Genomic DNA, 13009 nt, shown 5'->3' with positions numbered 1-13009 from the left:
AGTAACTTTATTTGTTTTCATTTGGATTCTCTTATTCTTTTTTCCTTGCCCTATTCGTTGTAACCCTATTATGGAGTTTTTAGTCTTTAGATTGATTTGTGTCCAAAAATCAGATTCACTTCTAAATATAACCCTCTACAGGTGCCCCAAGTACACCAACGTGCCTTCCACGTGCACATTCGTCGCCGACCCCAAGGACCCACAGTGTTGCCGGGTACCACAGTGTCAGAACGCCGGCGGAAATGTAGGAACAACGGGATTTGTTGGCGCCTTCACCGGATATGGCCACCCAACCAGCATCATATCTTGGCAGATCAGCCATACCAGTTACAACAGTAAGAACGGAGTTCTTTTTATCGCTGTGTAAGGTGATCAACCAATCATTAATTCAAACACAGATGTGGTATAGTTTTAAGTTACAAAATGTTAAATTTGAATATTGTTAATGTTTTAACCGAGTGCTGTTTTATATAGATATTGTGCTATTTAAGAAATAAATTAACACAATTGCTTTATAATCATAGTGATATTATATTTCATTACTTCTCTTATATATTTATATATCATAATCGTAGCATCATTCTGGTGTTACTCAAAAATGAAGTTCATGCAAAAAATGATATGATGGTTTTCAATATACCTTAACACCTGCCTCAGTTAACACCTTAAGGGTGGGGGGGAGCTAAAAACGTCCATCGTCCGGGTTTTTTATGGCAAAAATGAATAAAATATGCCCAAATGCACCATTTCGGACTCGTAATTGTTGAGCTATTTTTGGGTGAGAACTCCCCATGCCAACACGTTATACCTAACCAATTTCGGTTCTGAGGGAAGGGTGCAGGTCAAAAGGTTACGCCCCTAAGTTACACCCCCTCTAACGTCATATATGGATGCGCCCCTGCTTAAGCACCAACACATATTTGCATCCTATTTATGAAGCCAAACTCTCTGTGACTTCGGCCAGTGTATGTGTATATAGGCATGGATAATGAATAATAAGTTTCATAAGCCCCCTTTCAAACTTTCAAATTGAATAACGAAAAGTGCCGACAAAAAACAGCTCCTCTTTAAAATATGTTTATTTAAGCAATCGTAACAACTCGGCCATCTCCGGCAAGCTTCGAGCCAATTCCTAAATCGATACTGGCCGAGGTGTTCCGATTGTCATTTAAGCGGTTAAAAAATAATATCGGCATTCGAATGTTGACTGTTCACACATTCCATGTTATTATGGATTGTGTTTATCTTGTTACATAACACTAGACACATATCAATATCGCAGTAGTATGGCATAAAGGACCTCGATCTGGTCTGCAATTCCCAGTTCACGGCATCGAATACTGCTGCCTTTAATTACATTTTGAGTTCAAGGGGATCTAAATTGCTCAGTCCTGTATATATGTTTTTTATCCTTCAGGCAAATGTCTGTACAAGGGTCAGGTGTACGCCCAGGGCGCCACGTGGCAGGACGGCTGCGCCTACGACTGTGAATGTGTGGACGCCAGCAAGGGAATGTACAGGTGTAATGAGAGGTGAGTGACGTCATTTCCAGTGTAAGGGGATCCATTTCCTCACGCAGTGAGATAGTAAGTGCAATACCTCACGCAGGAAAGATTTTGACATATGTAGTTATAAAATGAAAATACTGAAAGAACGCTTCATGAAAATATGAAATTAGAACAACTCCATTGTTTATAACGAAAGCTTTTAATCGCTATTGCCTTTGGAACTATGAAATTACTTGGAACTATTTCATGTACGCCGTTCGACTCAATACGTTTCCTTTTACGCAGATGCGCAAGAATCGCGTCCGTACCAACTGGCTGTTCTTTCGGCCAGGACCCGCGCGACGCGTGTTGCCAGGTACTGAAGTGTGACGCGGCCCAGACGTTCGGCACGTGCCAGGACAAGGTCAACTGCCAATCGTACGGCAATTACGTATGTGGACAGCAGTATGAAGTATGGGCGAGGGAGAACTGCGGAAAATTCTGTGGCTACTGCGGTGGCGGTACGGGCTGCCTTGTTTGTTTTTTAAATTGGTTATTCATGAGGCTATAGATAGATTTGCGGCTGCTAATTTCCGAATTTTAAACACGTTGTCGCGTATGGTGTATTAATGGAGGTTTTGTATTTCTTCTATACTATTCAACTTTATTGTTGGATGTAATAGTGGTTTCCAAGCGCTAGATTGTGACCGTCAACTTTCTTTTGTTTATTTTTACGTATAGGTACCAACCCGTACTTGGCGACGGCGCCACCTAGCGGCGCATGCGTGGACGCGATCCCGAACTGTGCCCAATACGATGTCAGTGTGTGCACGGACGCCCAGTACCGTCCATGGGCCGTCGCCAATTGCCCAAAACACTGCAACATGTGTGGAGGTATGTGGAAACAATTTAAGCAATGGAATGCATACTTGTTTTTTGCTAGCGCCAAGAAAATATGATTAATGCATAAAATGAAAAATATATCAATGTTCATTCAATTCCACGTCAATTTTTGACACCTTTTTCTAGTCACAGGCAAACGGTCTATGTTTACCTGGGGTCGTATTCAATAAGCATCTTAGTGAATATTTTCAACTTAGTTAGATTTTCGTAATTTTTCAGGCCATTTTTTTTAAATATCCGCTACTTTTGATCAGATCTATTCATGTGCATATATTGTTCAGACCGTTTTCTTGCTTATTTTCATGGTTTTGGTGTACAAAGATTGTTCTTTTTCTTATAATTCAAATAAGAAAATAGCAAGTTTTCTCTAAGTTGAAAAGTGTTTCTAAGATGCTTATTGAAATCCACCCCCTTGCAAGCATTTTAAGTCAAGAATACTAGTACAAGTACGAACAAGTTATATATAGGTTTTCCCATAAGACAATGATATGTTTTATTTTGTTAAGATATGTATTCCCATTATTTACTATTAAACATTTATTCGAGTTTGACATATTTTAGATAAATAAGTTGTATTCATCGTTCATTGTATTTTTCACCTTTTAACACCAGTAAGTTTAAATTGATTGTCAGTGAAGTGTATTATTGAAAACATAATTAAGATTCCCAAGAGTTAAGTCAGAAAGTTTAACTGCTAGATAAAATTACTACGCGATCTACTTGCAGCGGACATTAACGTACCACTTTTTGAGTATGTAAACCGCCCAAATACATCCGAGGTTGTTTTCGATAAAAATGGCCGAGGAGTTCCGAATGATACAGAGAGTATATTCAGGATAAGGTTTTAGTCAGATTTGTAGGTTAAAGTAAACTTTTTTTTTTAATTTTAAAAGTTAAAACTAATGATATGAATAATCAATTCCGATGACAGGGACAGGGTGCGTTGTTTTGACACAAACCTATGACCACGCACCCCACTGTTCTGAATTAATCCCAAGCTTATTGATAATGATGGGAGATCTGTTACATTTTTTTTTAATTTTATTCTATAATCTTTGATTTGTAATTGATCATTAGTAACAATTCTCCCAGCATTACCTATAAGCCTTGGATTGTTTCAAAACAATGGGGGCATGGTCATAGGGGGTTGTCAAAACATCGCACCTTGCCCCTATGATTCCGATTTGAAAACAGTTGTAAACCAAAGTAATGCATAATCGTTTTGAAAGTTAATAACGAGGATGAACATTGATGTCCATAGGAGCAGGGACGGGGATAATCACTGGTAAGCATGTTCATAGTTTGCAAGGCTTTTATTATTGATATGTGCGTTTGCTTATCTTAGGTTTAGATCGGGCTTTGCCTTAAATCTTTCATTCGGAACTCCTCGGCCATTTTTTCAAAAACAACCTCGGATGTATGCCGGTACATCTGCTGAAGTAGTCCGTATTTTTTTTAATAAAAGCATTAATTAAATGTAGTGTTTAAGAGTTGTATTCATTGCTCTCAGTTTAAATTGATTGCCAGTGAAGTGTATTATTGCAAACATAATTACGATTCCCAAGAGTTAAGCCATAAATTTTAACTACTAAATAAGATTACTACGCGATCTATTTGCAGCGGACTTAAACGTACCACTTTTTAAGTATGTAAACCGTCCATATACATCCGAGGTTGTTTTTGAAAAAAATGGCCGAGGAGTTCCGAATGTAAATCTTTAAGCCGAGGACGACCAGCTTGCTTATGGATAAAGGCCGGGATTGATGATTTATTCAGAATTATCTGTATGTATGTTTGACTATATACCAAAACGCTGTCGTTCCACATATTTTGTTGTTAAAAAGGATATAATGAATATATAGACTATACTTATTTGATTTTTGGAACAGGCACTGGTACTGGTACGGGAACTGGCACTGGTACTGGTACGGGAACTAGCACTGGTACAGGTACGGGAACTGGTACCGGTACAGGAACTGGCACTATCACAGGTAATGATACAAGGGATTTGGAGCGTACCAAATGGTTGTTGGGACATTTTACACGATAGTTCCTTGGAATTATCAATAAAACATTGTCGAATTCCGCGCTCTGCTATTTCTATGACTCTGCAGAGTATTGTATCCAATGGAGTTGTATTAGATTATAAGGGAAACTTGTTTTGCTTCCCACCAAGGGCAATTTTGTAGAACATGATTTTATGAAAGTGTATCATCATATAAACATTTTAAGACATGTTTACGCCTTGGCCGTTGGGGCGTCTGGAAACTAAAGCACCATGTTAAAAAATCGTTACTAAATAATTATCAGCTTTTGAACATAATGTTTACTTGTAAAAAAATATAAAAGAAAAAGTATAGAAAACTGTTTTAATTTAATTATACATGACGTAATAAAACATCATAATTTTTTTCAGCGAATTTTTTTCATGTCTGAAAAAACTGTTATTTACGTTACTTCCAAACTTGCAATTTTTTATGATGAACAAAAAACTACAAAATAATCTGCATCGATTTTTCGGAGAAGACTAATTCAACATTAAGACATAAACTCAAGTATGGTTTCACTGTAATAAATTTACGTGTAATACGTCACATCATAAGAAAAGAAAACTACCTGTTTATACATATTTTACAAATAAGGCCTGCAGTGAGCATTTGATGTCACTTTGCAATGCTATCTATACAATGCTCCTTGTTCATGGCATAAAAGCAAAGTGCACAAATAATAAAGAAAACCAATCACATATTGTGATAAATGTGCATGTAGAATACATTACTTTGTAAAAAAAACAACTTTACAAACAACTTTAATGTTAACAGGACAAAATTTATTGACTTAACACTTTTCTTATCATGTTATATTATATTATGCAAGTTTTAGTTGCAAAAAATGAGCGACTCTAAAATTTAAAGACATACGACAAAAAACACCAATTTTCATATTAAATACGTTACTTCAAATTTCTTTCACATCACTTGACATGCTGACTAGATAACACAACACTCCTAAATGTTTTATGTTAATGGAATAGAAATATCACAATTACATATTAAACGGATATAACATTGCATCTGTAAATTGTAGTAATAAATATGGACGCTGTATTGAGTATGAATAAAATATATCTCTTTTATATGCCATTTTACAATTTCTGTTGAACAAATACATATATTTTATGTAATTGTGTTTTTACATTTAATAGTTTGCTATTCTATTTGATCTAACCCGTTTTTTACATAATTTTTAACATTCAACACTTTTGTTTTAGTAACAAAATCATGGTTACGTAAGTTATACTAGTGGTTTAAATTAGGAATAAAACAGTGTATAACTACAGTGTTTAATTTGTAAAAAGTATTAGTGCTTTATCAGGATGAATCGTTGTTGTGCAAAATACAATTGTAAGCTACGTAGATAACACACGCATTATCTGTGCAATCATAAGGAAGTTTAAGGAAATTTTGATGAAATTGTGTAATACGTATTTTGAATATGACATACCTTTTTATCAAGCGAAATGACATAACTTTATTTGTTTAAGCACTCTGTGTAACCTATCATTTTTGTAAAAACGTTGTTTTTATATTACATTTAAAAAGTCACGAAATATACACCAATTCGTGCAGTCTGAATTATTTAAAAACCCTTCATAGAACTTAAGATGGATCATTTACCAACTTATTTTATCTCATTGAAAACCATCATTATACATGGAAGAAAAAGTGGTGATAAAATTATAAAAAAAACGTAGGGTAACGTAGTTTAAATGTCCGTTGCTCACTTATGCCCCCTCCCTCAGAGCGTAAACATATCTCATTTTGTGGCGTTTTGCTTAAGCTTTGGGAAAATTATATCCTTCATAATTGCCCCCGGGGCTGGGGAGCAGGGTCAACTGGCAGCTTAAGGTCTATCTATTATGGATGGATCGGGTACCGAGGATGCAGAGGACTAGAAATTGTAAAGTGAAGGGACACATGTAAAGGAAATTAAAGATGCAGCAGACAAAGTATGAATGTATAAAAATGCATTTAATAAGAACATGCTTGGTGAAAATCCTTTACTTCATACTATTATTTAGAAGGTTTCAGCGCAAAACAGAAATTGTACTGTGCTTTTATTGATTATGAAAATGCTTTTGACACTGTTATACACGATGCTTTGCGGATTAAATTAGTTCCGTCTGGTACAAGTAGTTAAATGATAACCATGCTTATGTCCCTATATGCAAATGTTGAGGCGTGTGTTAAACATATGTTATATTCAGAACTGTTCGATATATTTATTGGAGTGAAACAAGGGGAACCTCTTTCTCCTCTTTTATTTATTTTGTTTATTAATGACATTCGGGAGTATTTAGATTTTGAAAATCTAACCCAGAACGATATAATTAAGCTGTTTCTATACACGTTACTAATTGCTGACGACATTGCTCTGTTCACAACTGACCCTAATAGTCTTCAAGCACAACTTGATGCAATACATAGATATTTATGCAAGTTGGGTCTTGAAAATTAATCTAAAAAACTAAAATATGTATTTTTGAAAAATGAAAAACATTGAATCGCTTTGTTTGGTCCATTGATAATAATGTTGTCGAAACAATGGATATCTTCTGTTATTTGGGTATTAAATTCAATTACAATGGAACTTTTTGTAAATGCAGTTAAAGCGCTGAAAGATCAAGCTTTGAAAGCATATAATCACATTGTATCATTTTTTGGTAGAGTTAAACACGACGTTTAGACTAAACTCTTATTGTTCGACTCTATGATTGCTCCTATTCTTATGTATGGTTGTGAGGTTTGGGGTATATATGACATGAAATAGGTGGATAAACTCCACCTTAAATATTGTAAAAACATTCTTGGAGTTCGCTCTCAAACTTCTAATGCTGCTCTACTAAGAGAGCAAGGACGATTCAGAGCACTTAAAGTTTGGTGCAATATCAAATCTTCCCCAACCTCGCTTATAAATAATATATATTGTGAAAAGTTAATGATGTTAGTTTTGTTTACTGCAATGCTAAGGATAACTGGTCTAAATATATGAAGAATGTGTTAGACACCCTCGGTTTTAGTTATGTTTGGTCTTCTGATCATATATCAAATTGTTGTTTTATATCGTTAAGACAACGCCGCCACGATCAATATGTAAAACACTGGACTGACACCATTCATTCACTACCGAAGTTAAATTATTATAAACAACTCAAGTTAAATTTTGAATTTGAAAAGAATCTCGATTTCATAGAAATATAGAATTGCATTAACGGGGTTGCGACTATGTTCTCACATTCTTGAAATTGAAGTTGGAAGGTACAATCTGAATTTTATTTTTTGCTTGCTTGTCCTTTTTTATGACTTACGTCTACAATTCAATGTTTTCAATTTGTGGAATACCTTGAATAAATTTAGGGTTTTAATATCCTCAAAAGCACAAACAATATAAGACATGTATCTTAATACATTTACAATGCTTTTCAACGACGTTCTGCCAGTATTGACGCAGTTGCTTCATAGTTAGATATTACAATCAAGTAAATTGTTATTGTGTATATACTATGTACGTGTGAAATGTTTTTTGTTAGTTTATTTTGTATTTGTCACCTTTTCAATTTGTGTACATTTCATCCTATGTGTATGTTTATGGCCAAAGGCTTATGTATTGCCGATATTGCAAATTAACTTGGAACTGTAATCTTACTCTTCTTAGGAACTGGGTCTGGTAGCTGTATGGACAAGCTATCCAACTGCGCTGCCTACACTCAAGATGCGTGCACGGGATTGTACGAGCAATGGGCACGTGACAACTGCGCACACTACTGTAACCTCTGTCCAGGTAATTGGTACCTGTTTGTACATACACTTGCTTTAAGACCTCATGAGAACCATCTTCCAAACACCCACTGTTACTGTAGACAATTAGTCATTGTCCGTCGCCCGTCGTTGGCGTCGTCGTTAAGAACTTAAGAGGTGTTTTAAGTTAAGAAAATGTGTTATATTCTGTTCTCTGCATATGATGTAAAGTAATTGACAAAACATTTGTTGTAACCGCTGTTTCAGCGACGGGTTCTGGTGGTGTAATAACCGGATCCGGTACCGCGGCACCGGGCACTGGGACTGGAACGGGAACCGGCACCGGCACTGGCTCGGGATATGTGGGATACAGTGAGTATTTTAAACTCCTCCTTTATTTAAATAGACTTCTTATATCAATAAGTCTGAAACTTCCTGACATTTTATACATTCTAACGTTATGATTCTAAAACATAAACTATATCTAAAGTATTACAAAAGCAGTCAAAATTTCTGACTGTTCATTGAGAGTAATTGTTAAAGCGACAATATATTCACCATTGCAGTTATTCGCCCGAGGTCATTCAATGATATTCTTAGACAAAATCAATCTCTTTAAAATCATATCGTGATGTTCGCTTTATTTCACTACGCAGTATGCGATCAGAGAACATGGTTTTGGAGGCCATTGCCGCCGTAAAACGATTACTTGGGATCTGATTTTAATGACATTTGGACAGAGTCAGCAGTGTTTTGTTGTATTTTCAGGTGGCGGTTGCGTATATAAGGGTCGGTATTACGGAGCTGGTGACCATTGGTATGACGGCTGTGACTACAACTGTACATGTGAAAACGGACAGACGGGCTTCTACAGGTGTGGAGATAGGTAAGAGAAAACCAAGGGATAGGTTCTTTTTAATTTGTCCCATTCGGGAGCGGCTTGTCTTAAATAGGAGATGTATATGGTAAGTATATGATACATGTATATATAACTAGCACAGGCTGAAGAGTCGTTAGGGAGAGGTCTGTCTTGAAAAGGGAATGTATTACCTGTACAGGCTGAGCCATCGGGAGAGGCCTGTCTTGAATAGGGAATGTATTACCTGTACAGGCTGAGCCATCGGGAGAGGCCTGTCTTGAATAGGGAATGTATTACCTGTACAGGCTGAGCCATCGGGAGAGGTCTGTCTTGAATAGGGAATGTATTACCTGTACAGGCTGAGCCATCGGGAGAGGCCTGTCTTGAATAGGGAATGTATTACCTGTACAGGCTGAGCCATCGGGAGAGGCCTGTCTTGAATAGGGAATCTATTACATGTACAGGCTGAGCCATCGGGAGAGGCCTGTCTTGAATAGGGAATGTATTACCTGTACAGGCTGAGCCATCGGGAGGGGTTTGTCTTGTATAGGGAATGTATTACCTGAAAGGTTTGTCTTAAATAGTGAATGTAATACCTTACAGGCTGAGCAATCGGGAGAGGGTTGTCTTGAATAGGGAATGTAATACCTGTACAGGCTGAGCCATCGTGAGAGGTCTGTCTTGAATCGGGAATGCACTACTAGTACAGACTGAGCCATGGGGAGGTGCTTGTTTTGAATAGGGAATGAATTACTTGTACAGGCTGAGCCATCGGGAGAGGCTTGTTTAGAATGGAGAATGTATGACTGGTACAGTCTGGGCCATCGGGAGAGGCTTGCCTTGAAAAAGGAATGTGTTTTAACTAATTCAGGCTAGTATGTATAAATAGTTCAGGCTGAGCCATCGGGAGGGGCTTGTCTTGAATATAGAATGTATTATTTGTGCAGACTGAGCCATCGGGAGAGGCTTGTATTCAATAGGGAATGTATAACTAGTACAGGACTGGGTCATCGGGAGGGGCTTGTCTTGAATAGGGATTCCTAAAACAAGTTCCTGTTTGATGTGGTTCAGGCTAGGTTGCTCCAATAGAATCAGATTACAATATTGGCATAATAAATGGTAGTTGGTGAAATTCAATTGCGTTAGTAACCGTGAGGGCTTGGTAGTTATTACTAAGGAGATTTTAAAGCAAGTTTTGTTCATGCTTCTTAAATATGTTTATATGTTAATGCAATTTGGCAGACGGACAAAACATGTTTCGTCTTGTATGTACAATTAAGCCAATGACTTTTTAAACCCCAATATTGACATGCTTTATCACAATCAGGTGTCCCACGTATAATTTGGCGGCGGGCTGCGTATTGAGGACGGTTGCTGAACAGTGTTGCGGTGTACCGGACTGCACGGGAGCCACGGGCACAGGGACAGGCACCATGACCGGTACGTGTTGCAACATTACCGGAATTTGGATACGTACTATTACTTTTGTACTATGAGCACCATATATAGGAAAATATCTACATTCGCAGTCGATTTTTTGAACGATAAATTTTGCGCTCTTTTTGCATGATCCGTTCGACCCTTCGTGACCTCTTACTGACCTGGGGCATGCATATGTAAAACACGAATTAAAAACACTCTCGAAAGTATTCTTTCCTTTATTGTAATTAAATCGCGGAAAAATAAAATGATAAATTTGTGAAAAGGGGAAATGTAAATATAAGCATCGATCCTTATTATTTTTTCCTTTATGCAGTTTGAACGATTTTGCACGGAAAAGAAGAATCACTCCGTAATACCTTTAAAAGCTGTGTAGTTTAATGTCATAACATTATCTTTCGCATTTACTTTATATTTAAATCTTGCATTTTATTGATAGTGTTTATTGCACGTATGTAGAACATTACGGTTTGTGGCGGATCCGGGGTCTAGTTGTAACACACTTGACTGTCAATCCAGAGGTCGTAGGTTCGATTCCCCGCCGCACCACTAAGAATATTTCTAATCGTCTTCCGCCAGGGACGTTCAATGGAGGTCATACACTGGTGCACGTTAAAGAACCAGGGCTACATTCTGTCAGTGCACTTTGCTCCAAAAACCTAATATGACTAACAATCTTATCGGAGCACTCGCCGAATGGGCCTTGCCCAAGTGTGAGAATAAATAAGCTTACACACACCCTGTGTAGTTTGTATTTTGAGTTTGCCTGTGGTCTTATAGGTCAGACGACCGGCTGTTACTACAAGAACAACGTGTATACGCAGAGCCAGACGTGGAGGGACGGGTGCGACTATAAATGTGAATGTACCGACGCCTCGATGGGACGATACAGATGCACTGCTCTGTAAGTTGGTCACCTGCTGGTTTCAAAGGCAATGGCAATGCAGCACTTTTATAGAACCCAAGTCTTAATACAAATTATATGAGAATTTAAGTAATTCCGCCATTAAAATTAAAGAAATGAAGACCGCCCCAATTTCATGAAACTTCTTAAGCTTAACAGGATTAAAATGGCTTATATCAATATGCCAATATACATTCTTAGATATAAGGGACTTAAGAAGTTTCGAAACATTAGGGCCTGGGGCCGCATTGATCAAGCAAATTTGTGAATATTTCGAAGTTAGTGAACATTTCGTAGTATTTGACAACGATTATTTAAAACACACTCTACTTTACATGAAATTTATTCATATACATTATATTGTTTAAACCATTTTCTTGCTTATTTTCATATTTTCATGTACAAATATTGTCTGTTTTCTTTCAATTCAACAAAAAGGCTATTTTTCACTAATTTAAAAATTGTCACTAAGATGCATTATGCATACGATCCCCTCGGGCTGTATTTACAAAGCATATTAGTGAGTAATTGTAAGAAAATCAATATAATATTAGAAGATTATTTCAAGAAAGGGTATATTTTTATGAACTTTATGCATATGCATCTATTCGTGTCCATATTTTGTATACAAACATTGTTAGTTTCTTTTCCTTAAAATGCAAGTTGAAAAAAGGACAACTTTCCATTTAGTTCAAAATTTAACATAACGACCATTGTTCCGCCATATCCGACACTATTTACACAAGAATGACAACTCGAATTAACTACTTATCCATGCCATTATGTTCTCCTATGAATGTCGCACCGCAAAATCCATGAACAATTGTGTCGTCGTTCTTGCCCACCAGTATCATTATTTGCGGCATACATGGATTAAATCTGATCTTAATCGCGTGAACTTTCCAAATGCAAAAATGATTGACCAAATTTAATATTTATTTCTTCACCATTAACGTGTAACAAGAACCTATACTGATATGCTTAAATACACATGTAGATCAGGCTGGTATTCAATGTTGGATCTAAGAACGATGTAGCTAATCGGATTAATGATTATTAATAACTAACCAATAGAGTGAATTATGTCAAATATGAATGACTGTAAGATTGATTTGATATGCATAATGAATACAACCCCTGTGTCATTTTGACAAGTGCTAGAAACTTTACTTTCACGGTAGATCATATCTTTGAATATTATCCCAAGTTTCCTGGACTCCTATTATTTATTTTATGTCTCTTTACACGTGCTTGGGTGTATTGTAAGCCATGGATATGTCTGTTCTTCAAGTCTTATATCATTAACGTCCTTCAGTTTGCTAAATGAACATTTTTCTCTTAACAGATGTGTGGTGTGGAACCTTCCCCCGACCTGCCACTGGGACGCTCCAGCCCCCGGAAAGTGCTGCCAGACTCCCAACTGCCCTTCAGATGTCGTCCTAAGTTACCCACCAGGCTATACGGTGGAATAAGAAACGCTTCACGACGTTTTCAAGACGTTCGGTCACTTTTATAAAGTTTTTTTTGTACAAAAGTTATGAGTTTTAATTGTCTGAGATTTTTCTTGAAATATTTGTTCATTGTGTTTTGTAAATAAATTACAAGATGTTGAAATGTT

At 36.8% G+C, this 13009-nt stretch overlaps 1 protein-coding gene and 1 long non-coding RNA gene across 2 annotated transcripts; both read left to right on the top strand.

Moving 5' to 3' along the window:
• Positions 1–3653: 3653 nt before the first annotated feature.
• On the top strand, positions 3654–8134 carry LOC128221294 (uncharacterized). The gene is made up of 3 exons (XR_008258947.1): positions 3654–3675; positions 4280–4381; positions 8106–8134. It is a non-coding gene; the product is annotated as an uncharacterized LOC128221294 (long non-coding RNA).
• Positions 8135–9335: 1201 nt separating this feature from the next.
• Positions 9336–13009, top strand: LOC128221692 (uncharacterized). The gene is made up of 4 exons (XM_052930292.1): positions 9336–9370; positions 10375–10487; positions 11268–11391; positions 12737–13009. The coding sequence occupies exons 1-4, from the start codon at positions 9336–9338 to the stop codon at positions 12861–12863; spliced, it is 399 nt and encodes a 132-aa protein (XP_052786252.1). The 3' UTR covers positions 12864–13009.

The sequence above is a fragment of the Mya arenaria genome, chromosome 16 (genome assembly GCF_026914265.1).
Source record: "Mya arenaria isolate MELC-2E11 chromosome 16, ASM2691426v1".
NCBI lineage: Eukaryota > Metazoa > Mollusca > Bivalvia > Myida > Myidae > Mya > Mya arenaria.
This window is presented reverse-complemented; position numbering and strand designations above follow the sequence as displayed.

Coding starts and splice junctions, on each gene's coding strand:
- LOC128221692 (XM_052930292.1), top strand. CDS start 9,336: ATGTATTACCTGTACAGGCTGAGCCATCGGGAGAG. Junction 9,371..10,374: donor AGGCTGAGCCATCGGGAGAG/GTCTGTCTTGAA, acceptor TATCACAATCAG/GTGTCCCACGTATAATTTGG. Junction 11,392..12,736: donor CGATACAGATGCACTGCTCT/GTAAGTTGGTCA, acceptor TTCTCTTAACAG/ATGTGTGGTGTGGAACCTTC.